This window comes from Eumetopias jubatus, unplaced genomic scaffold (genome assembly GCF_037043125.1).
Source record: "Eumetopias jubatus isolate StellerSeaLion01/CBP00866 unplaced genomic scaffold, mEumJub1_p1.0 scaffold_8, whole genome shotgun sequence".
Taxonomy (NCBI): domain Eukaryota; kingdom Metazoa; phylum Chordata; class Mammalia; order Carnivora; family Otariidae; genus Eumetopias; species Eumetopias jubatus.
Genome location: NW_028274814.1, coordinates 2,635,334 through 2,661,839, shown reverse-complemented (window position 1 = coordinate 2,661,839; position 26,506 = coordinate 2,635,334). Strand labels below are relative to the sequence as shown.

The 26,506-nt window shown below is 40.5% G+C and overlaps 1 protein-coding gene across 11 annotated transcripts in view; it reads right to left on the bottom strand.

The window, feature by feature from the left end:
• Positions 1-26,506, bottom strand: part of PARD3 (par-3 family cell polarity regulator) — a 644,160-nt gene that overhangs the window by 178,225 nt on the left and 439,429 nt on the right. For 8 of the 11 annotated variants that reach the window (XM_028120914.2, XM_028120917.2, XM_028120915.2 and 5 more), the window contains one exon: positions 15,739-15,970. In XM_028120914.2, coding sequence (XP_027976715.1) covers positions 15,739-15,970 — 232 coding nt within the window. Of the gene's footprint in view, positions 1-11,047; positions 11,079-15,738; positions 15,971-26,506 lie in introns of those variants that run through there. The other 3 variants (XM_028120922.2, XM_028120923.1, XM_028120924.2) reach the window with 1 other exon arrangement.

The following is a 26,506-nucleotide window of genomic DNA, read 5'->3' as shown; positions in this document are numbered from 1 at the left end:
TTACCTAACTTCCATCTCACACAAAAAAGATGACATTCAAAGGAATTTTGCCAGACTCCATCGAGAGGGGTCTGCTCTAAGAGTAAGAGTACAGAATTTTGACAGTAAATATACTCTATGTATATTATACATACATACATATATGTATGTATAAAACTATATTTAAATGTGGGAACTTTCCAAAAAAGAGTTCCACAGGGAAAACGTTATATACATTTTTTTTTTCTATTTGTTCAGGAAAATTGAGAAGGCAGATCTAAAATCTTAGTAATAAACTCTCTAAAGACTGTAATGGTATCTATGACCAAACAACAGCTAACCAGTTTTCTACTTTTTAAAAAATACTTAGTTTATAATATTTTATTATTGAAAAATATAAAAGAAATCAAAATCGTGTCACAGCAGAAAGTACACATAATTCTATACTTTCATGGGAAATATATTCCCAGAAAGAAATCTAGTTGAAATGTTTTTCAATGCAACAATGACTATAAAGGGCATAATATACAGAATGATTCATGATATTAAAAATGCCTGTAAAAAATAATAAGTTTTTGAAAAATGATGCAGATAGGCAGAGAGCACAGCTAGGAATCCTTCAGGAAAGGCAACAAACTAAAATAATGGGCACATGCTCAATATACCAATTTCAATAGTTTACATAAAGCACTAATAGTTTGAATATATCCCGAACTATATATATTCCCTTGGATAGAACATAAAAGATGAACAGTGTTGCCTTAAAACCCAAAGATATCTGTAAATGGTAAATCAGTTTTTTTTTTTTTTTTTTTAGAAGCCACGGGAATGGAAGCACTCATGAATCTTGAGAAAATAGGTCCTGGGAAACAGAGTCTGAGAATGTATGCACATATAGAGTGAGGACTCCTGCTTATGTGTTATAATGGTTAAATGCCACAATTAAAAAAAAAAAAAGGCTTTCAAAAAAGGTAATTTTAAAGTTGGCACTGTGAGGAACCAAGCTATTTATTTGACCTAAGTACTTTTATTGTTTTGTAAACATGAGAGAAAACTGGAACTAAGGTCCTATTATAATTTTGAGCAGCTGATGTCATCAGGATCCATACTCACTCTGGTCACATGCTCAGCAGTAACACACCCGCCAACACATAGGAGGAAAGACAAAACGGAGAGAGGAATGAGAAATTCTCTCAGCATGGAAGGAAGAACTGATCCCACAGTCAACAAAACCAATCATTAAATTTGTTTCTCTTCCAAGTTATATTTTGGTAACAATTTACTTAAAAAAATTAATCCCTCACATCCTAATTTCTGTAATTCTTTGTGAAGATCTGCAACTGGGATTAATACGTCACTTAAAATGTTATTTCTATTGCTCAAAAATATAGAAATCTGGCACAGGTTTCTGTGTTTGTGTAGAGTGTTGGAAAAAAAGAGTTTGCTTCTTACAACAGGAATGAATGTATTACATCTGTAACTTGGAACAAGCATTAGCGTCAAGAGATTCTGTGTGCACTGGCATCCTACAGAAACACCAAATAGGTGATGTAAAACGGGTAACCATTCAAAACTGATCTACAGATGTTAGTAATTCCTGTGCAGCCAGGGCCATGAGTCTGTCTGACTTCTCGGCAGAAACACTGTTGACCACGTCCTTCTAATTAATAAAAGACACACTCTTGCCTCGGCTTTAATGATCATAATCTTCTGGTTTTCTATCTGCAGCAGCCTTTCCTCAGTCACCAAAATCTCCCACCACCCCACTCCCCACCCTAAGCTGCCCCCCAATATTTAAAGAGTCCCTGGAACTCTGGCCTTTACCTGCTCCTCCTCCCCTTCACACACGGGTCCCAGACAACCCTTCCACAAATGCCACGGCTTCCACGGCTTCAAATGTCCTGACTTCCAGGTCTCTACAGCTGCTCCCACTCATCTGCCCCCTGCTGATCTCTGCTGGGGTGTCACGGACAAGCACTAGTCTGATTCAACAGGTCACATTTCCTCCAAATAGGACTTTCCTCCAGGGTTTTCTCGTCAGTGTAACCACTCTCAATCTAGTTTCTCAGGCCAAAACTGGAGGAATTATTTTTTTTTCTCTCTCTGATTTTTTACATCAAATCACCAAGTCCCCTAGATTCCTCCTGAGAAATACATATCTTATCTCTGTCCCCATGGCCACCCCCATGGCTGGCCATGATTTTTACATCAGCTGCCCGGCAGAGTTCCTGGCCCGTCCTCTGGGCCAGCTCCCTAGTTCACTCCACACACCATCGCTACAGTCCTCTTTTAATTTTCTACAAAATGTAAATGTATCAAGTCATTCTCCTGAATGGCCTCATTCTTCTTAGCATCAGGTGCAAACTGTATCATGAGTCCTTTATGAGGCCACCCGCCTCCCTAACAGCTCATTCCCCACCCCCACCCACTGCAAACCTACAGGATTTCCACCACCTAAATAGTATTTTTCAATTGTGTGTTGCAACCTGTTAAAGATTCAAAATCGATTTGGTAGGACTCACCTAGCATTTTCAAAAAAGTGAGTTACAGCATAGTAACAGTGACATCAAGAGCAGCTAACATTTACAGTGCTTTCTTTCTTTGTACCCGGAGGGGTTCTGCGGTGCCTGGGATACATTACCTCATTTTAGCTTCCAAACAACAGGGTGAGGCAGGTACCATTATTATCCATACTTTATGAGTGGGAAAAGTAAAGCACAAGGAAGTTCATTAACTTGCTCCAAACACAAGGCTGGGGAGTATGCAGCTGGGATTTGGATCCAGGTGATCTAACCTCAGAGTCTAGGCTCTTCACCACTCAGCTGCCTCTCAGCAAATACACCAGAGCACAGCACACGGAGGAAGGGCCAGTATTACTCTGTGAAATGTTTGTTTTAGTGACTTGTGTGGGTAGGTCCATGGGCTTGCAAGGCAAACAATATTTCTTACTGAGGATCATTATCAAGAGTCTGACTCCCACCGATGCAAAATACTCCTCTCCCCAAAAGCCCCTTGAAAAAGAGAAAACATCTTTTGGATCTCAGTTTTAATGCCGTCTTCTGGGTGGAGGTGATTCTGAGTCCTAGTGTGGGCCGGGCGCACTTGCTCTGAGTTCCCCCACCTCCTCCAAAGGGCCACTGTAGTGGGGCCTGTCTTCGCTAAGTTACACCCGAATCCCAGGCCCCTAGTATGGGGCCCAGGAGACAGTAGCCCCCAACGAACACCTGTTGAATGCACACATGAATGGTTTTACCTCAAAATTACTAAGAAATCCTATACACTCCATAACCAGCCTTGAAAAAACTCCACTTGCTCACCATTAGAAACAGTGTTTGCCAGGTAAGTAGTAAACTGCTCTGAAGTCACTGCACTGCCCCCGTTATTCTTTGCACGAGGCATGTGGCTGCACGTTCTCCTGTGCTTGCCTCAGAGTCTACGCCACCCCAGCTGGCAGGGTGAGACAATGGATATGGTAGGAGAATGAAGCCGTTCCCCGGAGCAGTGATCAGGGCCAGGAGCCCACACCCAGCCCCCACCAGGAAAATGGCCCTTCCTGCCAGAAGTACCCATCGAGGAAATGCAAGGCATCAGGCTACACTTCACAGGCTGCAGACTTCCTGGGCTCCAGATCACTCTCACCAGCCAATTTGCAAAGGAGCAGTGAAAGTTAACCTTGAATAGGATACTTATCATTAAGTACTGAAATATGATTGCTCTTAAGGAGATTTACTGCTCATTTGCAAATATACGTACCTGAATGTTGAGATGCAGCAAACCAAATTCGTTTGAGGGCAATTGCCTTTCCTCCAGTGTGGCTAGGACAACTCAGGTGTGCAGCAGACAAAGTCCTGCATAAATGCTTTGCCACTGTGCTCTAAGTATCTGCCTGTTGCTATGTTCTAGAAGGTTCATCAAGGGAAAATGCCCATCCTGTTGGAATACCTATCTTAAAGTGGGTCCAAAGTTTACTTTCTTAAAACTTCCAGAATCAACCTATACTAAGATTAAATTGATGCTATCATTTCCTCAATTAAAAAAAAAAGTTTTTAACACTTTACCCTAAAAAGATAAAAGAAACCTGAAATTCTAGGCATTCCAAAGTAAACTTGGGATGCTTTCCTAATGACTAAAGCAGTTATAAAAGCAGGAATTAGATAAAAGATTATTTTCCTCCAAGCAGCAGTGGGAATTTGCGAAGGCCAGGTAGGAGGATCCAGACAGACAGGATGAGCAGAGGTGCCAGAGAGGCAGGCAGCCCCGATCCCCACTAGTCCACTAGTCTTCCAAGGGGCAGAGCCCTAAAGGCTGTGCCGTGGTCTCTGTGGCATGTCCAGGAATTGGCAGGATTGCTGATGCATGTGGCACCGACAGGGCATGGGTGAAAATGACAGGATGATAGGAAACATCAGAAGATTCACAGAGGAAATAAAGACTGCAAACACACATGGCCTCACGATTGTTTTAACAGTGGAAAATGAAAGAAATAGCAGCAGTTGAGCAAGGTCTGAGGTACAAGAAGGTACACAGTAAGGGGAAAGGAGGTATAAAAACAGGAAAGGACTTAAAGCATTTATAGGACTATATGGCCATCTTGAAAGAAGAGAGCAGGCACAGAGCTAACCTTTTCTTTCATCATCACTAGCATTCAGGGTACAGTACAGATAGGTTGGAAGGTCAGGTGTGGGGGAAGGATATGGCAATTAGTAATTTTTAAATGAACAATGAAATTCCTGACGTCCTTAAAGAATTATTTTGGGAGAGAAAGGAGCACAGACAGAGGATGCTAAGAAATCCAATAGGAACAAAAATTAAAAGTCTGGTTCAAAAGATACTAACTTGCACAATTCCCAGCTAGCAACAGGGATCTCTAATTTTTCACAGCACAGATTAGCAATGCCACTTCACATGATTAACTGATCTTGGCTCTCATACACGTGTCAGGGCAGCACAACACATTGGAAGAGGCTAAGAAGGTTCAGTTGGTCCAGCAAAGTGAGTAGGAATATGGCCTTAGGGGTAGACTGGTGTTCAAATTCGTTGTGGCTCTACCACTGGACCCCCGTGTGACCTCGGTCATCAGTACCCCCCTGAACCTCTGTGTTCACTTTATCTATAACAGGTGATTAAAAGGAGCACCTACCCTATAGGGTTATTATAAGGATTAAATGGGTCATTGAAATAATTTTCTTAGCGGACACCCACCAATATCAACACTCAATGAATGCTAACTGCTTGCCATAGTACCGGTAGAAGTATAATCCATGAGGGATGCTTTCTCTCTTTCGGGAAGTCCTCACGACCAGCATGTAACCCAACAGAATCAGAAACGGGCACCCAGAAGTGATAACGGATAACACGCTAAATTACCGAAGAGTAGAAACAGAGAAACCTTAATACAGAGAGTAGGGATGTTATGCAGTTAGTTTGTGTCAGTTCAGTTCATTTCAAAGTCTCTGTTCCTTTGTTTGGACAGAGTACGTAAACTTGTTCTTTTATTCTTTTTTTTTTTTAAGGACTGAAATTGTTACATAAACTAGAGATAGTCTTTTTAACACATAAGAGATGTAAATTATAATATATAATATATAAATATTAAATATGGTGTTGAAGGAGCAACTAAGGAGGTACGGTTGTCTCCACCCCCAAGTTACACCTCATTGAAGAATCAGGAATAGCCCAGGCCACGGGAGGCTGGTTCCCAGGTGCTCAGTCAAGTGTCCTCCCTCCAGGGTAGGAAAGGAGAAAACTCCAGCGCGCCATCTATGGGTGGTAGCCTGCAGGGGACGCAGGCTGTAAAGGCCGTGGGTGTGGTCTTCAGAAGGGAGGGGTATTTCACCAGCTCATTCTCTGCTGCTCAGGAAGCTTGTGAAGAGGGAAACAAGGGCTCTGACTTATTTTAGGGACAGAATCTTACACCATCTCCTGAGCCTGATATTTTAAGGCATAGGAAGGCATTAATAGGGCAATTTCAACGTTTACTCCTTGCTGGAATCTGTGACCCCTCAACGCTACAACCCAAAGCCTGAAGGTTGGGGGATGCTTGACATGAAGGATTTAATTTGGAAATTGTATCTTTTTTTTAAAAGTCTGATGTAATGGAGAATACTTAAATCATTTATGGCTACTAAGAGCAAGGAAAACAGTAACTTGAACAATAAACCAAAGGACATGATGTAGACCTGTGGAGCGTGAAAAGGCCTGCGCTCTGGGGACTGTCTTGATCAGTCACGGACAGTGACATCATCTTCCAAAGATGGAAGCAAACACCAGCACTGCCCCATTGTGATAGCTTGTCATAAATTGCAAAATTATTCCAGGTAGAAGTTCCTCACCTACACTGTCACCACTTACTCTGGCCACTTTATTTATTCATTCATTCAACAAACACACCTGAGTCTGGATTTCAGCAGCAGCAGATCCCGAGACAAGGATTCAGGGTAGTGGTTTAACGGAAGGGTCGGGAGTGCAGACTTCGTGGGGGTGGTGGCTGGGGAGGAAAGGCAGCCCAAAAGGAGTGTTCTCAAGACTGCTGCCACTGTGGCCAAGGGGAGCTCAATCCTGCAGGCCAACTAGGGCCACAGAGCCTCTCCCCCTGGGGTGTGACCAGGAATCTCTAGGGCTGTTAAGCTGCAGGTTCTGATGTCAGTCGGTCTGGGGTGGGGCCTAGAAATCTGAATGTCTGACAGGCTCCCAGGTCTGGCTGTGCTCCAGGTCTGAGGACCGCACTTTCAGGACGAAGGGAGCAGACTTATGCCTGAGCATTAGAACCCTCTGGGCCGCAGGGACGGGAAGACTTTCACAGTGGCTGCCTTGAGTCCTTGGTTGCCGACTGCTCTGAGGGGGTGTTATCCCAAGGCACTTCTGGCAATCCCACACAGAGAAGTAGAGCTCTCTTCCACAGCCTTCTCAGGCAGAGGCAGAGACTGGCCGCTGGAAGTTGGAGGATGCACTTAAGACATACGGGCGTCCTGACCTCTGTTACACTTACTGGGCCCTGATGACACACCAGGCAGGGGCCAAGGTTAACGATCCCTGCCGCTGTCAACCAATTATTAAACCAAGTGTGAGAGTCGTATGTTAGGCAGTGGTTAAGTGCAGAGGAGAAAAGTAATGCCAAAAAGTGGGATAGGAGGTGTAACGGTGGGAGGGAGTGCTGTTTGGCGAGGTTGAAGTCACCCCAAAAAGCTGATATGCATGAACCTGTGGGTATCTGAGAACAGGTGATTCCAGGAAGAGAGATGAGCAAGGACAAAGGCTCCAGCGGGCCTGGCAGATGAGGGAGGAGAGGCCAGTGCAGCCAGAGTGAAGTTAGCAAAGGCAAGAGAAGGAGTGAGGTCGGAGGGGCTGGGAGTAGGAGGCTAGTCCTGGGGGGTCGCACAGGTGACCCTAAGGGTTTCGACCTTTCCTCTGAATGACTTGGAAGGCTGCTGGGGGTTGAGCAGAGGAGGGAAATGACGTGACTTCCAGCTGCACTGTGGAGAATGTACTGCATGGAAGGGGAAAGTGGGCAGAGCGGCTGGAGGATTATTGCCGAAGTCCGGGAGACAGAGGATGGGAGTACGGAAAAGTACCAGGGCTTTATAGAAATTATAAACCAAGTGGGCCTTTGCTTTTGTACCTCAATAAATTGGATGTGGAATGTAAAGAAAACGTAAGAGTCGAGGATTACTTGAAGGTTTTGGACCTAACCAACTGAAAAAAAAAAAAACAAAAACAGAGCTGCTATTATCCAAGAAGGGAAGAAACAGGGGTGCCTGAGTGGCTCAGGTCATGATCTCAGGGTCCTGGGATCAAGCCCTGCATCCGGCTCCCTGCTCAGTGAGGAGTCTGCTTCTCCCTCTCCCTCTGCCTCTCCCCTTCCTCATGCACGTATTCTCTCTCTCTCTCAAATAAATAAATAAAATCTTTAAAAAAAAAAAAAAAAAAGGGAAGCAGTATCCAGAAACTGAGTTGGAAGCACGCCAAGTGTCAATATTCAAGTGAGCATGCAGAGATGATGTAGGGCCTACAAATCTAGAGTTCAAAGAAGATGCCCAGATGTAAATTTGGGAGTCATCTGCCCATGGACTATATTTAGAGTCCAGAGGCTATTTCCTAAGAATATAAAAACTCTGTGTTACTGAAAAGAGGAAAAGAGAAGAACACTAAGGACTGAGTTTGGGGGGGGAGGGGGGCGGCTCGCCAATATCTGAAGGACAGAGCATGACACAGAATTGGCAAAGGAGATGGAACTGGAGTGACCACAAAGGAAGGCAGAAACCCCGGCGAGGGTGATCTCCAAGAAGAGCAACTGTCAACGTGCCAAGTGCTCCAGGCAGACCCAGGTGATGTGAGGGTGCACAGGGAAGACTCCCCCATGAAGAGGTCCCTGGTGACCCCCCGGGGAACAGGCTGTGGAGCCCAGGCAGATGAGGCCTCACCGAAGGGAGTTTCAGAGGGAAGAGGAAGATGGAGAGGACAAATACAAATTTACCAAAGGGTCTGTGTGGATGTGCAGGAGAGAAAGTGAGGTAGCAGTTGAAAGGGTAGGGAGGTTAAGACAGACTTTCCTCTAAGCTGGAGGAAGTAACAGCACAGTGTAGGACAAAGTGAATGATCCAGTGGAGAAGGGCAATCCTTCCTGATGCCAGGGGGTGAGGGGGGGAAGGGCTGGAGCCATGTGGCAGAATGGGCAAGAGAGGATCAGAACGGATCTAGGGGTCCTGGCCTTACCTTAAAGCTCATCCATCCTAAAAACAGATAAGTAGAAAGGTTAATGGGAGACGTGGTCATTTCACTAGGATATGAAATTTAATCCAATTTTAGTCTTTTGTTTCTAAATTGGCTATTATTAAACAGGTCAGAAGAAAACCATCCAACATTCAATTATGTAAGAGGTCACTTTGCCAGGGAATTCTTTAAAAGACTATTTGAAATAATCAAACAATTACCCTTATGTAATAATTTGTGGTTTGGTAAAAATATATTTAGGAATACCAGGTACTTGGATCCATTATATTTAATGTGAAAGATACAGAACCTCTAATGGTAACAAAATAAAAACATTCAGAAAGAATATTCCCAATATATGTTGTGGTAAATGTCATTAGCCTGGCCTGTCTTCCAGTACATTTTTCAATGGTGTGATCATATTTATTTACCCTGTGTTATTAGAGAGTGAATAGTCACTAGCCTTCAATTTTCACATCAATTGCAGAAAAAAAGATTCCATTTTCTACACCGTCTGGAATTGAAATTGACTTAGCATCTCAGAACTGTCAAAAATTTCTTTTACGAAAAGGTTTGCTTTACAGAGACTATAAAGTAGGTGTCATCCTTGACACTGGCATTCTATATTCATGCCGCAGGTCTGTGGAAAAGCAGCGCTAAGGAGCATCAGGAAAGGTCTTAGAAAGGCCTCGCCGTCACGCTTTGTGCCTCCGCTGGCTTCCTTGCAGTCCGCTTCCGTGCTGTAGGTGTCAGGGGCTCTCTATTTAAAACTGCTAACAAGAAAAAGAAGAATTCGAGAAGAATATGATATCAGCTACCCTAGAACTTGCCTTTGCTAACAGGTCAGCCTGACACTTATTTTCCTGTGTTAAAAACGGGAAACTCTGTTTCCATTCGAATTAGTAGAAGCGTACATTAAGTCCTCAGGATTTACAGATTTGAAACTTATTCCGAGGGATCCTGCTCGTATGTGTACTCACACAACAAGGCTGGTCTCTGTCCAGCTCACAAATGAGAAACCAAGTAAAATTACGCAAAATCTCTCCTTTCAAGTTCTTTCTTTTCTATTACAAAGTATTGTGCCTTTCATATAGATGGGCAGACTTTTCCACAGATGTATTTTAACTGCATTCCCTAAATCAGCAGCAGTTTAGACTGAGTGCCATTTAACGTTACCAATGTGCAACTGGTCACGTTCGTCCACAGGGCAATTAGGCCTGAGCCATAAAAATCCACAAGCCCCGCTATTTCCGACATCAACAAATAAGCAGGGTTATGGGAGCCTCCTTCCTGCGATTCAGGTGGGGGCTGTTGCAGTTCCGTCCTCACAGGCACACAACCCAGCTCCACAACACCCTTTATGAAATGGTTCTCTGTTTCATCATCACGTTTATTTTCAAGTACGATAGGATTCCAACATCCTCAGGGAATAAAGCTAACTAGATAGGGTCCTGCCTGCAATTCTGAAGACATGAAGAATGGAGAGGTGGTGACTTAAGACTTTTTATATGCAGAAGGCTTCCTCCTAAAGGAAGGACAGGCTGAGACCCACCCGCACGTTCAGAGAGCTGTGATTACATCACTTGGTCAGGCTGACTCTTTCCAGAAACACTGTTATAAAAGGGTGTGTGCTCTTAACTGCCTGTGGCCTCAGCAAAGCTCAGAATTACTATTTGCCCGAGTATCTCTACTTTTTCCCAGGAAGGACTTGCTGGGTCAGCCACCCCCAAGCACAATTATCTCTTTTCCTAACCCTCCATCTTTTGTCTAAACCTGGGTCAGCCACCCCCAAGCACAATTATCTCTTTTCCTAACCCTCCATCTTTTGTCTAAACCCTGTAAACTATGAAGGGACTAAAATTTGCTCAAAAGTACCTTGCAAACTGGCCAATTTGGTTATCAACTGGTGGGTGACAGTCCCAACCCACAGGCCTCCCTGCCCTGGGACTGCTCATCTACCAGCTGCTTGTGTCCTCGGCCACCATGTCACACAAACCAAACTGGTACGTTACATTGTCTCGAAAGCAGATTCTAACATTGGACGGGTGTGTGCTGATGATTTCTGAATACGCCAGCAGCTAGACTATGGTTTTCACTATGAAAAGGGGCTAATAAAAATGAGAGGAAAAAACACTTCTCTGCCTTTTCAAGCAGTAATTTAAACCCCCAAGCTCGAAATCAAGATGAAAAAGTTCCAAATTGATTAATATGGAAATTACCAAACCATCGAAACTGCTGATGTCGTAAACAAAATTCGTCAACAGCCACTAAGAATTCATTAAAAGTAAATTTATTGTTTGTTTAAAAATCAACTGTGCAATATGTGCTTCTCGAGACCTTTTTGAATCTGGTTTGTTGTTCATCTCTTCTCAGGCTTCAGTTTGGCAAGGCTAAATGAGAAACACGGTACAGACACACAGTTAGTAAGTACACGTAAGGGAAGCAAAAATCATTCCTGTTGTTATTCTCTCAAAGCCTAAAGAGTGTAATCCAAGCTATAACATTAAGTCTTCAAATCTGATCTTGTTCATTGTGTTCTGAAAACTATCATATTCTAAAAGGGAAAAGATAGCAGTGTATCTGATTTCAACCAAACAAGGTTTCAAACTAAATTACCTATTTCCTCTTACAGAACTAAATAAAACAAGGCTGCAGGGACCCAGGTAATCATTTTAAGTGTAATTGGAGGATTCAGTTTTAATGGTAATATTGCAACATTACTTTTGCTTTAGCTTTCCATAGCGATAGGTTCTCAGCGGTCACATATGGACAAAAGCATAAAATGAACCTGAGATGTGCACAGTGAGGTCACTTCTAAGAAACTTTCAGTTTGAGATGGATACAATTCTACATTCAAAATAAAAGTATTCTAATCTTTTAGGCAAAGCAATATCAAATTGTACTTACTCCAGAGCTGAAAAAAAGGGCAACACATAATTTTTAACACTTACTATCTGAGAATATTGTCCTAATACAGGGTTTTATTACTGTGTGGATTATTTCAATTTGAAGATGGAAACCAGGCAAAGCATGTTGCTGAATAATGCTGTTGCTTTCCTTCAAACAGGAACACACTTTAAAACATTAAATAATAGATCTCTCTCCTTCTAAAGGACAGATTTAGTTTCTTCCCTCTTTAAGGACAATTTCATACAACTGCAGAATTCTCAAAAATATTTTATAGTATTAAATTTGAATAGCCAAGCATCTGAGAATCAAACATAAACAAAGACTCAAAATTCCAGACCCTCCCTCTGTTCTGCACTTTGCACAAAGAATGATTACATTTACAAGTCATGTTTACCTATTTAGTAAGCACACTCTGGTTTCTTAGCTACAAAGCCATTTTAATTAAGGCAATAGGAGTTCCTTATGTGCAAAAGAAGATGTAGTATATACAATGAGAAACTCATACAAACGTAAAACACTTTACATTTATTTGATTTCTTATAGCTTTAAATTTGTGATTTAAAATGTGCATTAAGACCAGCTTTTGCACTTCATATACTCCATAATTTATAAACAGAAGAGTGATTCATATGACTCAAAACATTCTATCCTAGAGCTATTTATCAATAATTAAGTCATCTTTGTGACTACCATTCAATGTGTGAAATAGAAAACTATGTCATCTGTATATACCAATAAATAAAAATACCTACACAAGGTGCCATGGTTTCCTCTGGTGCCCTTTTAAAAACAGGGTCCGTATATTTGGCCCTCTTCAAATTGAACCCAAAATCACAGACAATCTATAGGGGGAGGAAGAGAGTGTGTGTGTGTTTGCGGGGGGGCTGTGGAGGGAGATGGTGAGGAGAGCCGGTGAGCCTGTTTTTAAAGGAAAACATATTATTACCTCCTCGAGCAACTAAAGAGAGAAAGCTCATATGCTCAGAAAGTTAGACTCCCAATATCTAATGTCCCTGACCCTTAGCTTTTTCTTTCTGTTATCTGAACCAAAACACAGAAACAAAATCATAACAACACATGCACAAACGCACATGCTCTCACACAGACACACGCACGTCCCTGCTTTGTACTTCAGGCCTATGTCGGGCAGCCGCACTCGAACCTCCTTACAAACGGTCCTAAGAAATGTATATGCGCGTACACATTTTGATTAAGCTATTTAAAAGCAACACTGCTAAGGAAATCACATGCTATTCTCCATAAGAGAACAAAAAGAAAGGAAAAACTAATTTTAAAATCGGACTACATTCCCGTTATTAAAAAAAAAAAAACATAAAAGAACCAATCTGAGAGTGTATTAGTCTCGAACAGTGAGATCCAGTAAGTATGAGAGGTAGTTACAAAATGTTTTGAAAAATCTAAACAACGCTTTAAGAGTCTTCTCCAATACGAAGAACATAATATAATGGTGTGAAGGATTAAGAGCCAAGAATCAATCAGACAAAAAGCTTATTTTATGTTTAATAAATTATTCTCAGATCATTTTCAAGGAGAAGTGTTTGGCAAGCTACAACCATTTCCCAAAGGACTGAGGCAGTGGTTTGTACCCAGATGGAAGACAGCCATGGTCAAGGAAACTAGACAAGATACTGAGACTCTGCTTAAGAGAGATTTACATTCTTCACTTGGTGGCATCTTGTTCTCCTAGGAGAAGTGGCTCTGTTTTGTGGAACTCATACACTTCCATGGTGTAAGTTCTCCCAACACGGCTCACATTCAACCAGCAGCATTATGTCTTAAAGGTAGAGCTGGTGAGAGCCATTTTTGCGCCCCCGCGTAAAGTGTTAGCACCGTGCCAATGCAAGAGGGGTAAACAACCTCAAACGCAGATATCGTGGTAAAATGTGATAAAATAATTAGGAACTGGTAAATTTTGAGTACTGCTTTTGATTTTCATAAAACTTACTTAATTTTTATAATGGCTGTGTTTAACAACCATTTGGCAACATTTCTAAACATTGAGCAACTGGCTCTCAGAAGCCAATGTGGGCTGATGCTAGCAAACCACTGATGCTATGTTCCCAAAAAAGTATGAATGTCAGTGATTTTCTTTAATAGCTATTCTTAAACACTGGGAGAATACAAGCTAATTTTTTAGGGGGGGAAAAACCCTTTAGCTCCTGCACCTAAACAAAGAAGTTAGTTTTCGAAAATATGCAGGCCTTTGAAATTACAATTATCACAAGGCTGGCTTTCACTACAGGGTGCAGGTATAACCCATAGAATTTGGTCTAGAGAAAACATCATATAGTATTTTACAGAACTTTTAGCAACAAGGTAGTTCTTGAGTTACAATTCAGGGTCCCTCTGAAACATACAGGTCCTCATGGCCCCCACACTGTCCACTCTTCTGGCCCCCGAAAGGAAAAACTCTACCATAAACCCTCTCTTACTCTGGAGTTGTAAATTACAGAAAAAAACAATTTATAATGAAAATAATTTATAACATATTTTATAAAGACACACCAGAAATTTGCTTATTTTTTTTATTCCATGAGAAGAACAGAGCACTGTAATCTGTCAAGATAAATGTTGGCTGACAAAGGAGGAAAACTAAGAGGCCATTGGCTTTCAATGTGACTTCAGGAGGACACCTGGAAACAAGACCACACTACTTGTTGGATGTGTAAGTCTCAGGGAAGGTACCCTCCCATCTCGTATTCTCTAATTTAAAGAAGATAGTAGTACACAGTTCTTAAACTTTAATTGATGGGCAAGGGCCTTATGTCGTGTGTTACGCAGGTGCCAACTTATGAGATGTCAGTCTGCATATACAGAAAGAAAAGCCCCCTGGCTAGCACAGAAACTGAAATAAAGTGGCCGTTAGAGCAATTGCATCCCATAGGTGTTCTTGGACACAGCATATAAGGAAGAAAGACAATCTGACTGAAAAGCACTCAGGAGTAGTACATAAACAAGAAAAACTCTAATGTAAAACTATGAAAGTCCCAATGCTTTGAAGCATCAGAGATGGAACTCACATCGTATTTAAATGAAAGCTAATGCCACCAATAGACCAGGCTTTGTTTTATCTAGGTCTATAGTTTACTGCTTCCATGCACTCAACTTAATCAGACATGTACAGAGCACATCTGTTGTGTTGTGTGGCCTGCAGGCTGGGCCCCTAGTCCTCAACTTTGCAGGCTTGACATATCTTTAACTCCCTGAGTTACTGAGGTCAACCTCAGGATCATAAATCAAGAAATTCCAAGAAAATAAAAACTCTTGTTCACATTTTGCAATTAAAAAAAAGTTAAAAGGAAGGGATTCCTAATACAGGGCAACTACTTTTTGAAGAGTCAAGTGGCTGTGCTGTATGTTTTTAATTTGAAACCATCGTCTTGATATGTTTAGGGGTTTAATTTATGGAACAATTGAGCAACCTTTATATTTAACATTAAATGCCTGAATATTATAAATCATCTTAGATGAACATTTATAGGAGAGTTTCAGTGCAACTTCTGAACAACTTGTCACTTTTACTGTGGAGCAATGATTTGTAAAAAACGATATGCTAAGTAATCCCGGAGCATAATTTAGGGACACAAAAACAAGTGTCAGGAAACAGCCAGAGCCTACATTGAATGAAATCTTTACAGACTTAAGTAATAGGTCTTAAATTAATCAACACAGCTTAATTGAAGCTATATTTGTAACATTTTTTATTAGACTTGTTATTAATAAACCTCTAAATGCTGCCACTAACTTGAGCTCTATGTTAAATTTAAATAATGAACCATTGTTCACACACACAAAAGAACACAGACCGCTTTAACAGCCCTTTGTCTCCATGGGGCTCTTTCTCTCAAGCATAGCTAACATGAAGACTGGTCCTTCCTTCCTCACATGGTTATTTACGTGGCTGGCAAGATACCATCTTTAAGGCTGCTACCATGGTCTGAAATAACTGAAGTGAAATCCTTGAGAAATTACAAGTGCAACAGCAAAGAATGAACATTAGAAAACATTTTTGGTTGCCCTCAAAGATAACATTTTCAAATCTGGGCTCGTAGAATTCTGTATTAAGCTCACACTCACGGATGTCTAGGGATGATCCGCTCTGGGTTGGTAAAGACTTACCTGAACATGTCTCCCAAGCCCTTCAGCATTCCCTTCTTGGCTTTCATTTTCTCTTTCTCCTTGTCTCGGTCTTTCTTCTTCTCTTTGCCAGCTTTCTCCTTTCTCCTATCCATCTTATCGCCTTTCTCTTGGTTTCCATTCATGTGTCTCTCCAAAGAATGTGAAGGCTGATCACTGGCTGTGGATACAGACTCTCTCCCTGATCTTGAACTTTCTTCTGTGTCTTCTTCCACTTGGAAGGGAAACAAAAACAAAAATGGATAAGGAATACAATGAACCAAAAGAACAAAGTGAAGGAGGCTAAAATATATGTGCAGATTTTGCTTTCCCACATTTTCTACCGTTGTTCAGCCCTGCTATCAACGTGGATTGCAAAGCTATTGACTTTTTAAGTTTTTATTTATTTAAGTAATCTCCACACCCAACGTGGGGCTTGAACTCACAACCCTGAGATAGTCACATGCTCTTCTGACTGAGCCAGCCAGGCACCCCTGTGCTATTTACTTTTGAGGAGAATTAGAATTGAACATGTGATGTGGATGACTACCAAGCACATGGGTATTCCTATGTGAAGATCATGTGCCAATGGTAAGAGAGAAGCAGCTTCCTGGCCAGACACTGATTCTTTCACTAGGGTTAACATCCTCCTTGATGCAGCCATGCACTGCTGGAGGGATTAGTAGGTCCTTATCACACAGCATAGACCCTGTGTTCTGTACTTGCAAGATGCAAAGAAAACAAGCAGCCCCTCCTCAAGTGCTTTCTTTCCTCATGGGTAAGGATAATGTAGATCCACTCTGGCCCCTTATTAATTTGTGAGACTACACCATTCACTAGTAAGCACACCAATACTAGCACAAGGACTTCGTTCTTCAGGCTCCCAAATATGTCCATTTGTGATTTCTGCACACAGACAACTGGATCTTTACAGTCTCTGCAACTTTTCCTCATACTGTCATTACATAAGGCTAACATCATAAGCAAATGCTACTGTATCTTCTAATCCTAAATAACTCTGCATGTCCATCTACACAATGACAAGGAAACAAAAATGGATAAAACCATGAAAATGTGTAAATCAATAACCTCACACTCCCCTGAAGTTTGCAGATACAAGACCTACTTATTGATAATGATATTCTATTCTTTGAACCAACACTTGGCAAGCATATGGTTCAAGGGCACTTCAATACCCCAAACTTTTTGATTTGAAAGAATGACAAGTAACTAGGGTATGATGTTTCCACCTACCAAAAGAATTTTAAGAATTTCTATATTAAGTGAGAAACAATATATGTACATATTAGCAGCCACTCTCATTAATCTTTTCTGAGATTGGTTGCCTAAGATTTTCTTCCAAACAGAGTAAGAATTATCAGGGCTTCAGATTATCCTTTGACTTCTGAGGTCATTTTATTCTCCTGCATCAACAAATAAAGTATGAATCAATGTTTTTGAGCTTCTCCTAACACAGAACCAAATAGAACAGTTAAGCCTCTTCCCAATATTTCACAAAGAACTGACCTCTAAGTCAAGTTAATATATCTTCAAGTGAAATTCAGTCTTGCCTCTCCACCACCAAGGGACACCTGAGTTAGTAATACACAGTACCAAAGTATAATAAGACCAGTTAAAACAATCTCAGTATCTTAGTGTTCTGCTATTAAACCCTCACAAATCTGAGAAAAAGATTATCAGTAATGGCATGACCACTTCAAAGTAATACAGTTCAAAAAAAAAATGCCAGCTACTTAGCATAATACCAATTCCTTTTGTTGGCACATTTGGTTGAAAACATGAGCCAACATATTTCTCATGCCAGCAGGTCATGCCTTCGTACAGCTCAAGAATAAAAGCATCGCCATGTCTAAATCCAGAAGGTGCTTCAGAGGTCATTTAGACCGATACCTTCCATTTCTTGCTGAGGAAACATAAAGGTTTAGGGCCAGCATACTCCCAGTCCAGGGCTCTTTCTAGTATTATGTCCCATACAGTTGCACTTCAGCAAGACCTTCATGCATTTCTTTTCATCGACTGTTTGTGATTGCTCAATTCCATGCTTCACACAACACACATCGAAGTAATCTATCACCCAGTCACTACACAATCTGCCCAGAAGATAATTCCAGCGGTCAGCATTGTATTTCAGAAACCTATTGTCAATCCTATGTATTCATTTAATGCCGTGACTCGTGGTTAATACTGATGAAATCACTAAAGAAGCCAGATCAAATGCACACAAAACTCTAGGACTGGTTAGCAACCACAGAAATGACTTTAGAAAGGTCTGCCTCCTTCTGCACAGGGTTATCTACGTGTGAACCACTCTCCTACTCCAAAGGGCGTGGTAGATTTTTAAAAATTTGTTTTTCCTCTCAGTTAATATATAAATAGGAATGACACAGATTTGATAGAGAAAGCCTGTTACAACTTTCAGATGGGCACTGCTAGTGAAAATCACTAGCCTTACAAATAAATGCTGAGTTAAGGCTATACTTTTTTGTGGTCTACACAGAGCAGTGAAAGAATATCCTGGTCAACTAGCCCAAAGACATGCTAATTATATGTACCTTTTCACACATGAGTCTCCTGAGAGAGTATAAATATAGCCTTAGCAGGGATGAAGCACCTTGTCTGACACCCGTAAACATGGCTGTGCTCTGTCTGATCGCCAACTGCTGCTTCAACCCTTTGGAAAACAGGTGTGGCCTCATCTTTGAGACAATCATCCAAACCATTATAAAGCAATTCTCGTAAGTTCTCGGGAACTATAAAACCTAGGTCTATTGGTATGCTCAAGGTAGATAAATGGATGCTAGTGGATTTTCTAAAATTCCCAACATGCAAACTTCCTTTTACCTATACTTTATAACTCTTGGTAACTTTTATTAAAACCGCCCTCCCCGTACGATACGATTATATGTCTGCCTCCCATTCTCTAAACTTCTTCTAAAATGAGGACTGCCAGGCAGACGCAGACAGCAGATGAAAGACTGTGGGTAAACCTGACTCATGACTTTATCCCAACCAAACAAACTCTTCTCCAATCTCTGGGTATCCCCATTCCTTGAGTTTTAGAACAATGCCTACTTTCCTCTAATCAAGCCTGACAAAACTAGCCACACCCCAACTACAACATGGGGAAGCCTCATTGTACTTGGTTTCCCTCTCCTCAGTTTCTGGTATCTTTTTATGCGATTATTGTTAGTGCTATATGTGTTGTCTAATGGATTTTAGAACCCTCTACAATATCTGAAACTATAAACAAAAAAATGAGCTCAATAAATGTAAATGACTTAGTCTTCCACAGCAGCCATTATCATAAATCATGAATGGAAGTATCAGTAGCCATTCTGCTAGTTTTCTGCCTAATAGTTTTGGCAGAAGTACAAGGGGCATATGTCTGCTCCTGGCTCAGTAACAGAATAAAGGCAGTGCCTTCACAACTGACTATATGCTGAAGTCAGATTTGTTGCCAATTCTTTTCATATTCACAATAATTTTCTGGTGTATGTAATACAATTTATTTTCTAAATTGGGTGAAACAGAGAAAATTAGTATTAAATTATTTATTAACTTCGGGTTTTGTAACCTCATTTTATAAAATCAAAAATCCTTGCTCCCTTTCCTACCCCAAGCAAGTGGACTGTTTTAAAATGATACTTGCACGTTTGAGAATTCTTTATGCTTATTCGGAACATTCTAATTTAGATATTACATTATCACAGAAACTCTTCTGGGGGTGTACCGATTTAACTAATCCCTCCGAATGCCAAATAATTAAAAATATTTAGCAATATGTGGCTTCATATGTACAAACATAAGATGTTCTTTTAGAGTATCAAAGTATATATACTTCGAACTCTAAAATTATTTGATAGAAAAAAATAAGAATCTCTCACTTGACCCTGTCCCCATGCAGAATTATGGTGGTTATCAAAAGCTTAAATAAATTGGTTACACATGTATAATTGTTTTAAATATGTATATTCAAAGTCACTGATAATACTGGTCAGATTATTTTTTTTAAAGTTTTACAACCAATCTTTGTACATTTAATACCACCTTTATAATAAGGTACATAAAATACTTTTATTCCCTCAAACTTAAAAAAACAAAAAAATTCATATAAACAATTTTTCAAGTAAGAAAAGTACTGGCAATATATTAGCAGTAAATGGCTTGATCGATTGTGTTCCTGCCGTAAATTACAATGCAAGAACTAATCCTAAACTTATATTTAGATGATCTATTTAAATGCTAAGTTTTATGTTTTTTCTCTTTAATTTTCTTCATCTTTACAGATTATTTGATTTCCTTCTGCAGATAACCTACACAAAGAAAGATGATTACCTCCTTCCAAACAGAAATTTCTATTTTTGACTAACACTTCTGCCTATTTTAACTTGCTCTATGCACTGAACTTTCCCACGTGATTACCTAGGAAGGCAGATACTTTAAGTTTCTCTTTCTGAAGAAGGTTTAACGTGAAGCTGCTCATTTCTCTTTAATGCAGCACCGTCATTCTGCAATTAAAACATACCTAATTACCATGTTTTCAACAGATGCAAATGCAGCTCAATTAAAATTCTAGTCCATGTTACAAATTAAGCTACTTAATTCTGCAAGGTATCATGTTAGGACTGGGTCACCAAGAAGTTCGGAAAAGGTTGGGCACTTATATGTTAATGATTATGGAGGAAATGACATTAGGTTTCAGTTGAAACTCAAAGTTATGCAGCTCCTGCCATAAATAAATACTTCTATCTAGTTATCACAAACGTTTTCCGATCAAAAATTGACTCTAAACCACATGGTCCTGAGAGTATTTTCTCCCCCATTGCTACTGTTGATACTGTTAATGATTTCTGTTGGTTGCTTATCCACAATCCATTTCCCCCTTTCTTCTTCCTAATGGAACTCTGACCATGTTCAGGAATGTAATCTAGCTCCAACAGGTTAATTCAGCAGCAGATCAACCTGCCCCTTGATTTAATAGTCCAGTGTTACTAGTCTGAGAATGGCCCCCTCAGCCTGCATAAACACGCTCCATGCTTGGGGAGATAGCTCACTCCCTCTGTTGGATATGGACAAGAAGGCAAAAGCTCAGAGCTCTGTGATTACCCTCTGGATAAGGTGAATTATGGATAGTGCAGCCAAAAGGACAGGAAGATGGTGGATCTTTGGTAACACTGCTGGCATATGAAATCAATGGTCCCTGAAGCTGCCCAACTCCAGAGCTCAGCTATGTAAGACAGTGCATTTCCTCATGGTTAGAGCTGGTTTGAGTTGGATATTCTATTAAATGCAGCTGAAAGCATCCTAACAGGTACATTGTGTAAATCAAACTTTAGAGCAGCTGTGGAAGATCTACAGTCTATCACAAGTGTAAGAGTTGGCAGTTAATGTAATTCTGGGTAACTGTGACAACTTTGCCAGAATTAAATGATTTGTTCAGACTTGCTACTAGAGTTAAATGAATTGTTCAATAGGTATAAACAGGGAAACACAAAATGAAAATGATAATATTACTTCTTAATCACCAGTAAACAGGTCCCTTCCTCTGAGGGCACAGCTCAAAGAAGCATCATTAAATATTTGTTGAGTGAATGACAGAATGATTAAACAAATAATCATATGGAAAACTATCCTTTATTGTTCCCTACTTATGGAGGACTACCCTAGGTATCAGTAATACCTAATGATTGAACCACATGTTCTTGAGTAATTTACAATTTATTTTAGAAGAAATAGAATTAAATGGAGTAATTGCATATGGGATGACTAAGTCTTCAGAATTTATCTTCTTAAAACTTAAAATGAGTAAGTTCAAATGAGACATCAGTAATTGGAAAATTTCACTAGACATAGCAAATCCACTGACCCCTACTAATTTCTACTGATTAATCTTAAAGAAAAAAAAGTGATAAAAATTAATGAAGACTGGACTCCTGGGCACTGCAAAGTCCTATGCAAGATTCAAGAACTTTGGGGATATAAATATTATTTTTGTTTCTTATTTTAGTTGAATATTTTGACTTTGGAAAGGAAGAAAGATGTGGAAAATGAACAGCTAGTGATACAGATGGTGTCGAATAACAGGATCTGCTTTTCTGGACTCTGACTTTTAACATTAGAATGATGAGCTCTTGGCAATGGAAAACTTAGCTTTTTCAAAATGCTAAAAAAAAAAAAAAAACCCAAAAAGCTGCCACCAAACATGAAAAAAGAAGAACGAAGAAGCTTTTACCCTAAAATGGGGGGTGGGAATAATAACTGATACGATGAAGAAGCAAGAGTCTGACTATGAAAGGAGAGAAAGATAGGAAGAACTCATGTGACATGTGCCATGTGCTATCACAGAAGTGGTTTCAGCAACGGGAGGACTGGTTAAATAGATGATTCCAAAAACATTCTATTCTAAAAGTATGTTTAGTTCATTAAAAAGAAACAACAACAATAACTGTTTATGTTGAAGAGTGGACAGAAGGGCAAAAACAATTAAGATCACTCTTCCAAAGAACTAAAGACTTATTACCAAAAACCTTTTGTTTCGACTTTTTATTCTAAACTTCTCTTTAATGCATCCTTCCAAATAAAACAGGTAAAATGCTCCTGAAGATGCTGGTAGAATGTCACCTCCTTTATCCTTCCCTTCCCAAGAGAATGCTACAGAACAAGTACAATGAGGGTTACACCCTCAATTTTCTGAACCCTTTCACATTAACTTCCAGCATCTAATTGATTTTTGCATTCAAATGATGGTCTACAATGGATACTGCTTCCTGTCCATGGGGACAATGTATAATGAAGCTGAAGGTGTTCCTTTCGACAGACAGAATGAATTGGTTACACACCAAAATGATAGTACTCATCACTCTACTGTTGGAACTTCCACTAAAAATTTTACTTTTAATCAAGGAGTGAGCTTGGTGTTGAATGTATGTTTTAACACTACACAGAATATTATTTAGTGTCAAAGAAAGAGATTCCAGGTCACTGCTCTGACTCTTTTTAAGTGAAAAAAATACAAAAACAATAATTAACAACACAACTATGTGCAAATGTGACAAAGTAGTGACTGGCTAGCAATGCTCTATTTTGCTATTTATTGAGAAATCAAAATCAAAGCCGGTGTTCTAAACTACCAAGCCAGTCTGTACTGGGGAATCCACAAAAACTTCTTGATGTTAAAAAAAAAATGCTTTATACTAAAAAGTCTCAGACACATTCTATATAATCAGGGTTTTAGAAAGTCAAGGGAAGACTAGATTGCTTGGGAAGAAGTTTCCTGAAGAAGGCAGTCGACTGTACCCATGAGAGGGTAGGGGCAAGGGGGAGGAAGAAGATACACCTCATGGAGATTACATGGTCTGGGCAAGAATGACCCGGGAGGCTTGAAGGACTCTGAGAATGTGATTACAGAGCTTACTCAGCAAATCTAAAGACAGCAAGATCAGTTAGGAGATCCTAACAATAACTTCAGATATTAAATAATGAGGATTTTGGCTAGATTGAACAGAAGGAATGAAATTAGATTTCATGGGGAAAAATTAAGAAAGCTTGGTAATGGAGGTGGTTACACAGTGTGATGATGATTCTAAGTTTCAGAGCCTGGAAGTGCTAATGAGAAAAATCACATCATCATCATCCATCTTTATGTGTGAGATGCTAAGTATGTAAATGCAGTTTCTTCCTTTTCTTTGGCACTGCTAAGCATCATTACTCACCTGGATTATTGCATTACTAACACAGAACTGATTTTCTTGCCACCGGTACTGCTCACTTACCATGCCATCCCCAATAAACATTCTCTAACCTACATAACCCCAGCAATCATACTCTTTCTTGAAATTCTTCAAAGGTTCTTTAAGGTCCTTCGTATAAAATGCAAATAATTTAAGTAAGGTTGTCTGTGATTTGTCTTCTGCTTTCATCTTAAACCTCATTCCTCATTATGCTGTCACTTGCACTATACACATCGACCTTAATCAAGCTATGGAAATCCAGAGAAGGTCCTCACTCTTTATGTTCTGTATCCTGCTACATGCCCAGGTGAAGACCATTCAAGCAATGGTACTCATCTCCACTAATACTTCTTCTGGGAAGCCTTCTCCCCACTACCTCCCTTTCTGCTCTAAGTCCACATAGGCTAAGTGGGTACCCCAACCTTCGGTGCCATGGTAACCTGTGCACTACAGTGGCCCTTAACCACATTACTTCTTAAGGACTGTTTTATCCACTGGGTTGAACCACTCCATGGCCCCCAGGAACTTACAGCCCAAATACCAGATTTTAGGAGCCACAGCTCATGAATACACACTTAAATACTTTAAAGTAGTTTTAGATAGGGGCTTTCCGATTTGGAAGTTTAGTATTCTGGAAAAATCACAGGACTATGAATCAGAAAGTATGCATTCAGTATGATTCAGTTTCCCAAGTATGCTCTTGGTCAATGACTTAAATACTTTTTCCTTATCAAAAAGTGGTTAAAATGAGGATGCTATAATTCAAACACTTCAGATATGACTTTTCATTGTACTTTTAGCTTAAGTTAATATTCACCTACAAAAAGAAGTGGGACGAATAGCTTTGGCTCATTCACACGCTTACACGCATACTGCATTAAGAAACTTCCTTAAATTAATCAAAGCTCCTTTTCTTAAACTGCAGGTGATACTTAAGTATACTAATTGGCTTAAAAGGATAGGACAGGCTATTCCTAGCATTTCAGAACAAAAATTTTTATAAACATCTAATTACCTATATTAATCAAACAGTTAGTAACCTTTTACAAAGTACTTTGACTTTGAAGCCCATATCCTGAATTGTCACAGCAGATTTTCTATAATCTAATGGGTTTTGTTTAAGATAAAATTAGACCTGGTTTGCATATTTTGCTCGAATACATAGTACTGAAAAGTGCCTAGGAGTGTGCAAAATGCCGACCATAGAAAATTTGAGATATCAACTGCAATATGCTGTTTTATAACTAATAAACAAAAAAATTACCCAGGAATCTCTCATATTAGCTGATTTACTAACCTAAATTTACCTTCTTCAAATCTCATATGGTTAACCTAAGTTATGTATATTTTAGAGCTATGCCTTTTTTTATATCCTGATAAGAGACTAAAAGAAAGTGGGCAAGCTACTCAAAAGCAAGTTTTCTCGACATACAGTTTTCACATTTAAAATTATAAACTAGATCTATCTTAAAATCAATAGGTACAATTAATAAGAGAGTATTTGGTTTCATTGTGTTTCACCTCCTGACCCCAACAAAAAGCAGTTTCTGTATTGATAGGAAGACTTACAATTTGACAACTTTTAACAGGAAAAAAAATGGGACCATATATTTTTTAAGAAGAAAACAAAGCATGTTGTTGCATGTAGCAACAGAAACTGATTTATTCTGGGAGATGTCGAAGCCACGTGCTGAGAGCCAGGAAGGGTATGTAATTTGCATAGAAGAGGGAGCAGATTGTGGATGCCCTGACCTGTCAAGCACAGGTAGGGCCTCAGAGATAATGGGTCCCAGAATACAAAGCTCCATCTTGATCCAGACAGACACACACAACATGGAGAGGCCAGATGGATTAAATGAGAGACAAAAACGCTGGCTTCTGCCATCTCCACAGGAAGAACGTAAGTGTTACAGAAGATGACAGATACCAGATACCACATGGAGCCCGCCCCAGTCTCTTGGCCCCCATTGTTGTGCCCATGCCATGATTTCGACACTGCTGAGAAGAGGCAAGCCTGTTCGGAGCCATGAAATATAGTCACCAGGGAGATGCTCGACCCAACTGACAAGAGCAATCAAGCATGCCTATGCCTCAGCATCTTACTTGAAGGGCTAAGGTGGGAAGAGAAAACAGGAGACCGGAGCAGTATTGGGGGCCATCTGTCCTGATCCCCAGCCTCAGCTCACAGCCTCACAGCCTCACAGCCTTCCAACGACAGCCCACCCTCCATCCCCACACGTCTGGGGCGCACTGGCGGGGGAACAAAAGAACTGTTTGCTAGGAGCCACGTTCAATAGTGAAAGGGCATTTTCACTGCCACCGGCAGCTGTAAGGGCATCAGACCACAGCTCAGGAAAGCACCGTCTGCCAGGGGCCCACAGAGCACAGGCAGTGGCAGGATAGAGACTCACTGGCCACAGGGGACAAGGCCCTAGAAGGCGGGGATGCAGAGTACAACCAGAAACAAGCATGTGGATGCTGGGAAGCCATGGTGACAGAAAGCATGTGGACCTGGCCATGAGAATCCAGAAGCCAGACTCTGACAAGGATGCTGTTTAGGAAACCAAAGGAAGAGCGGACTGAGCTAGTCTTTCTCATAACGGGAGCCACAGAACACTTTTTGTATCTAGTCATATGTAAAGGTGACACTCTAATGATCAGCGGCAGTAACACCAGACCGGAGGGACTTTTTTTTTTTTTAGACTTCGCTTAGGCACCAGAGGTCTAGTGCATGCAGGTTCAGCGTGCAATACAAACAGGGATGGCAAAGTGACACCACCATCCCCCTCTTCCTGCAGAGGGAAAGGCTCTCTCTCTCAAAGACACAATGGCACTAGTTAAGCAGGAGCTCACTTATTGACGTAATGAATATGCACTGAATCCTATGATTTGCCAGGCCAAGTGCTCAGTTATGCAGGATTAAACCAGACATGGTGGTGTCTTCTTTCGTGGGCCCTACAGAGGTGAGAGAGCTTAGAAGGCAGGATTTAGGCAGGTAAGTGAACAGGTACACAGAATCA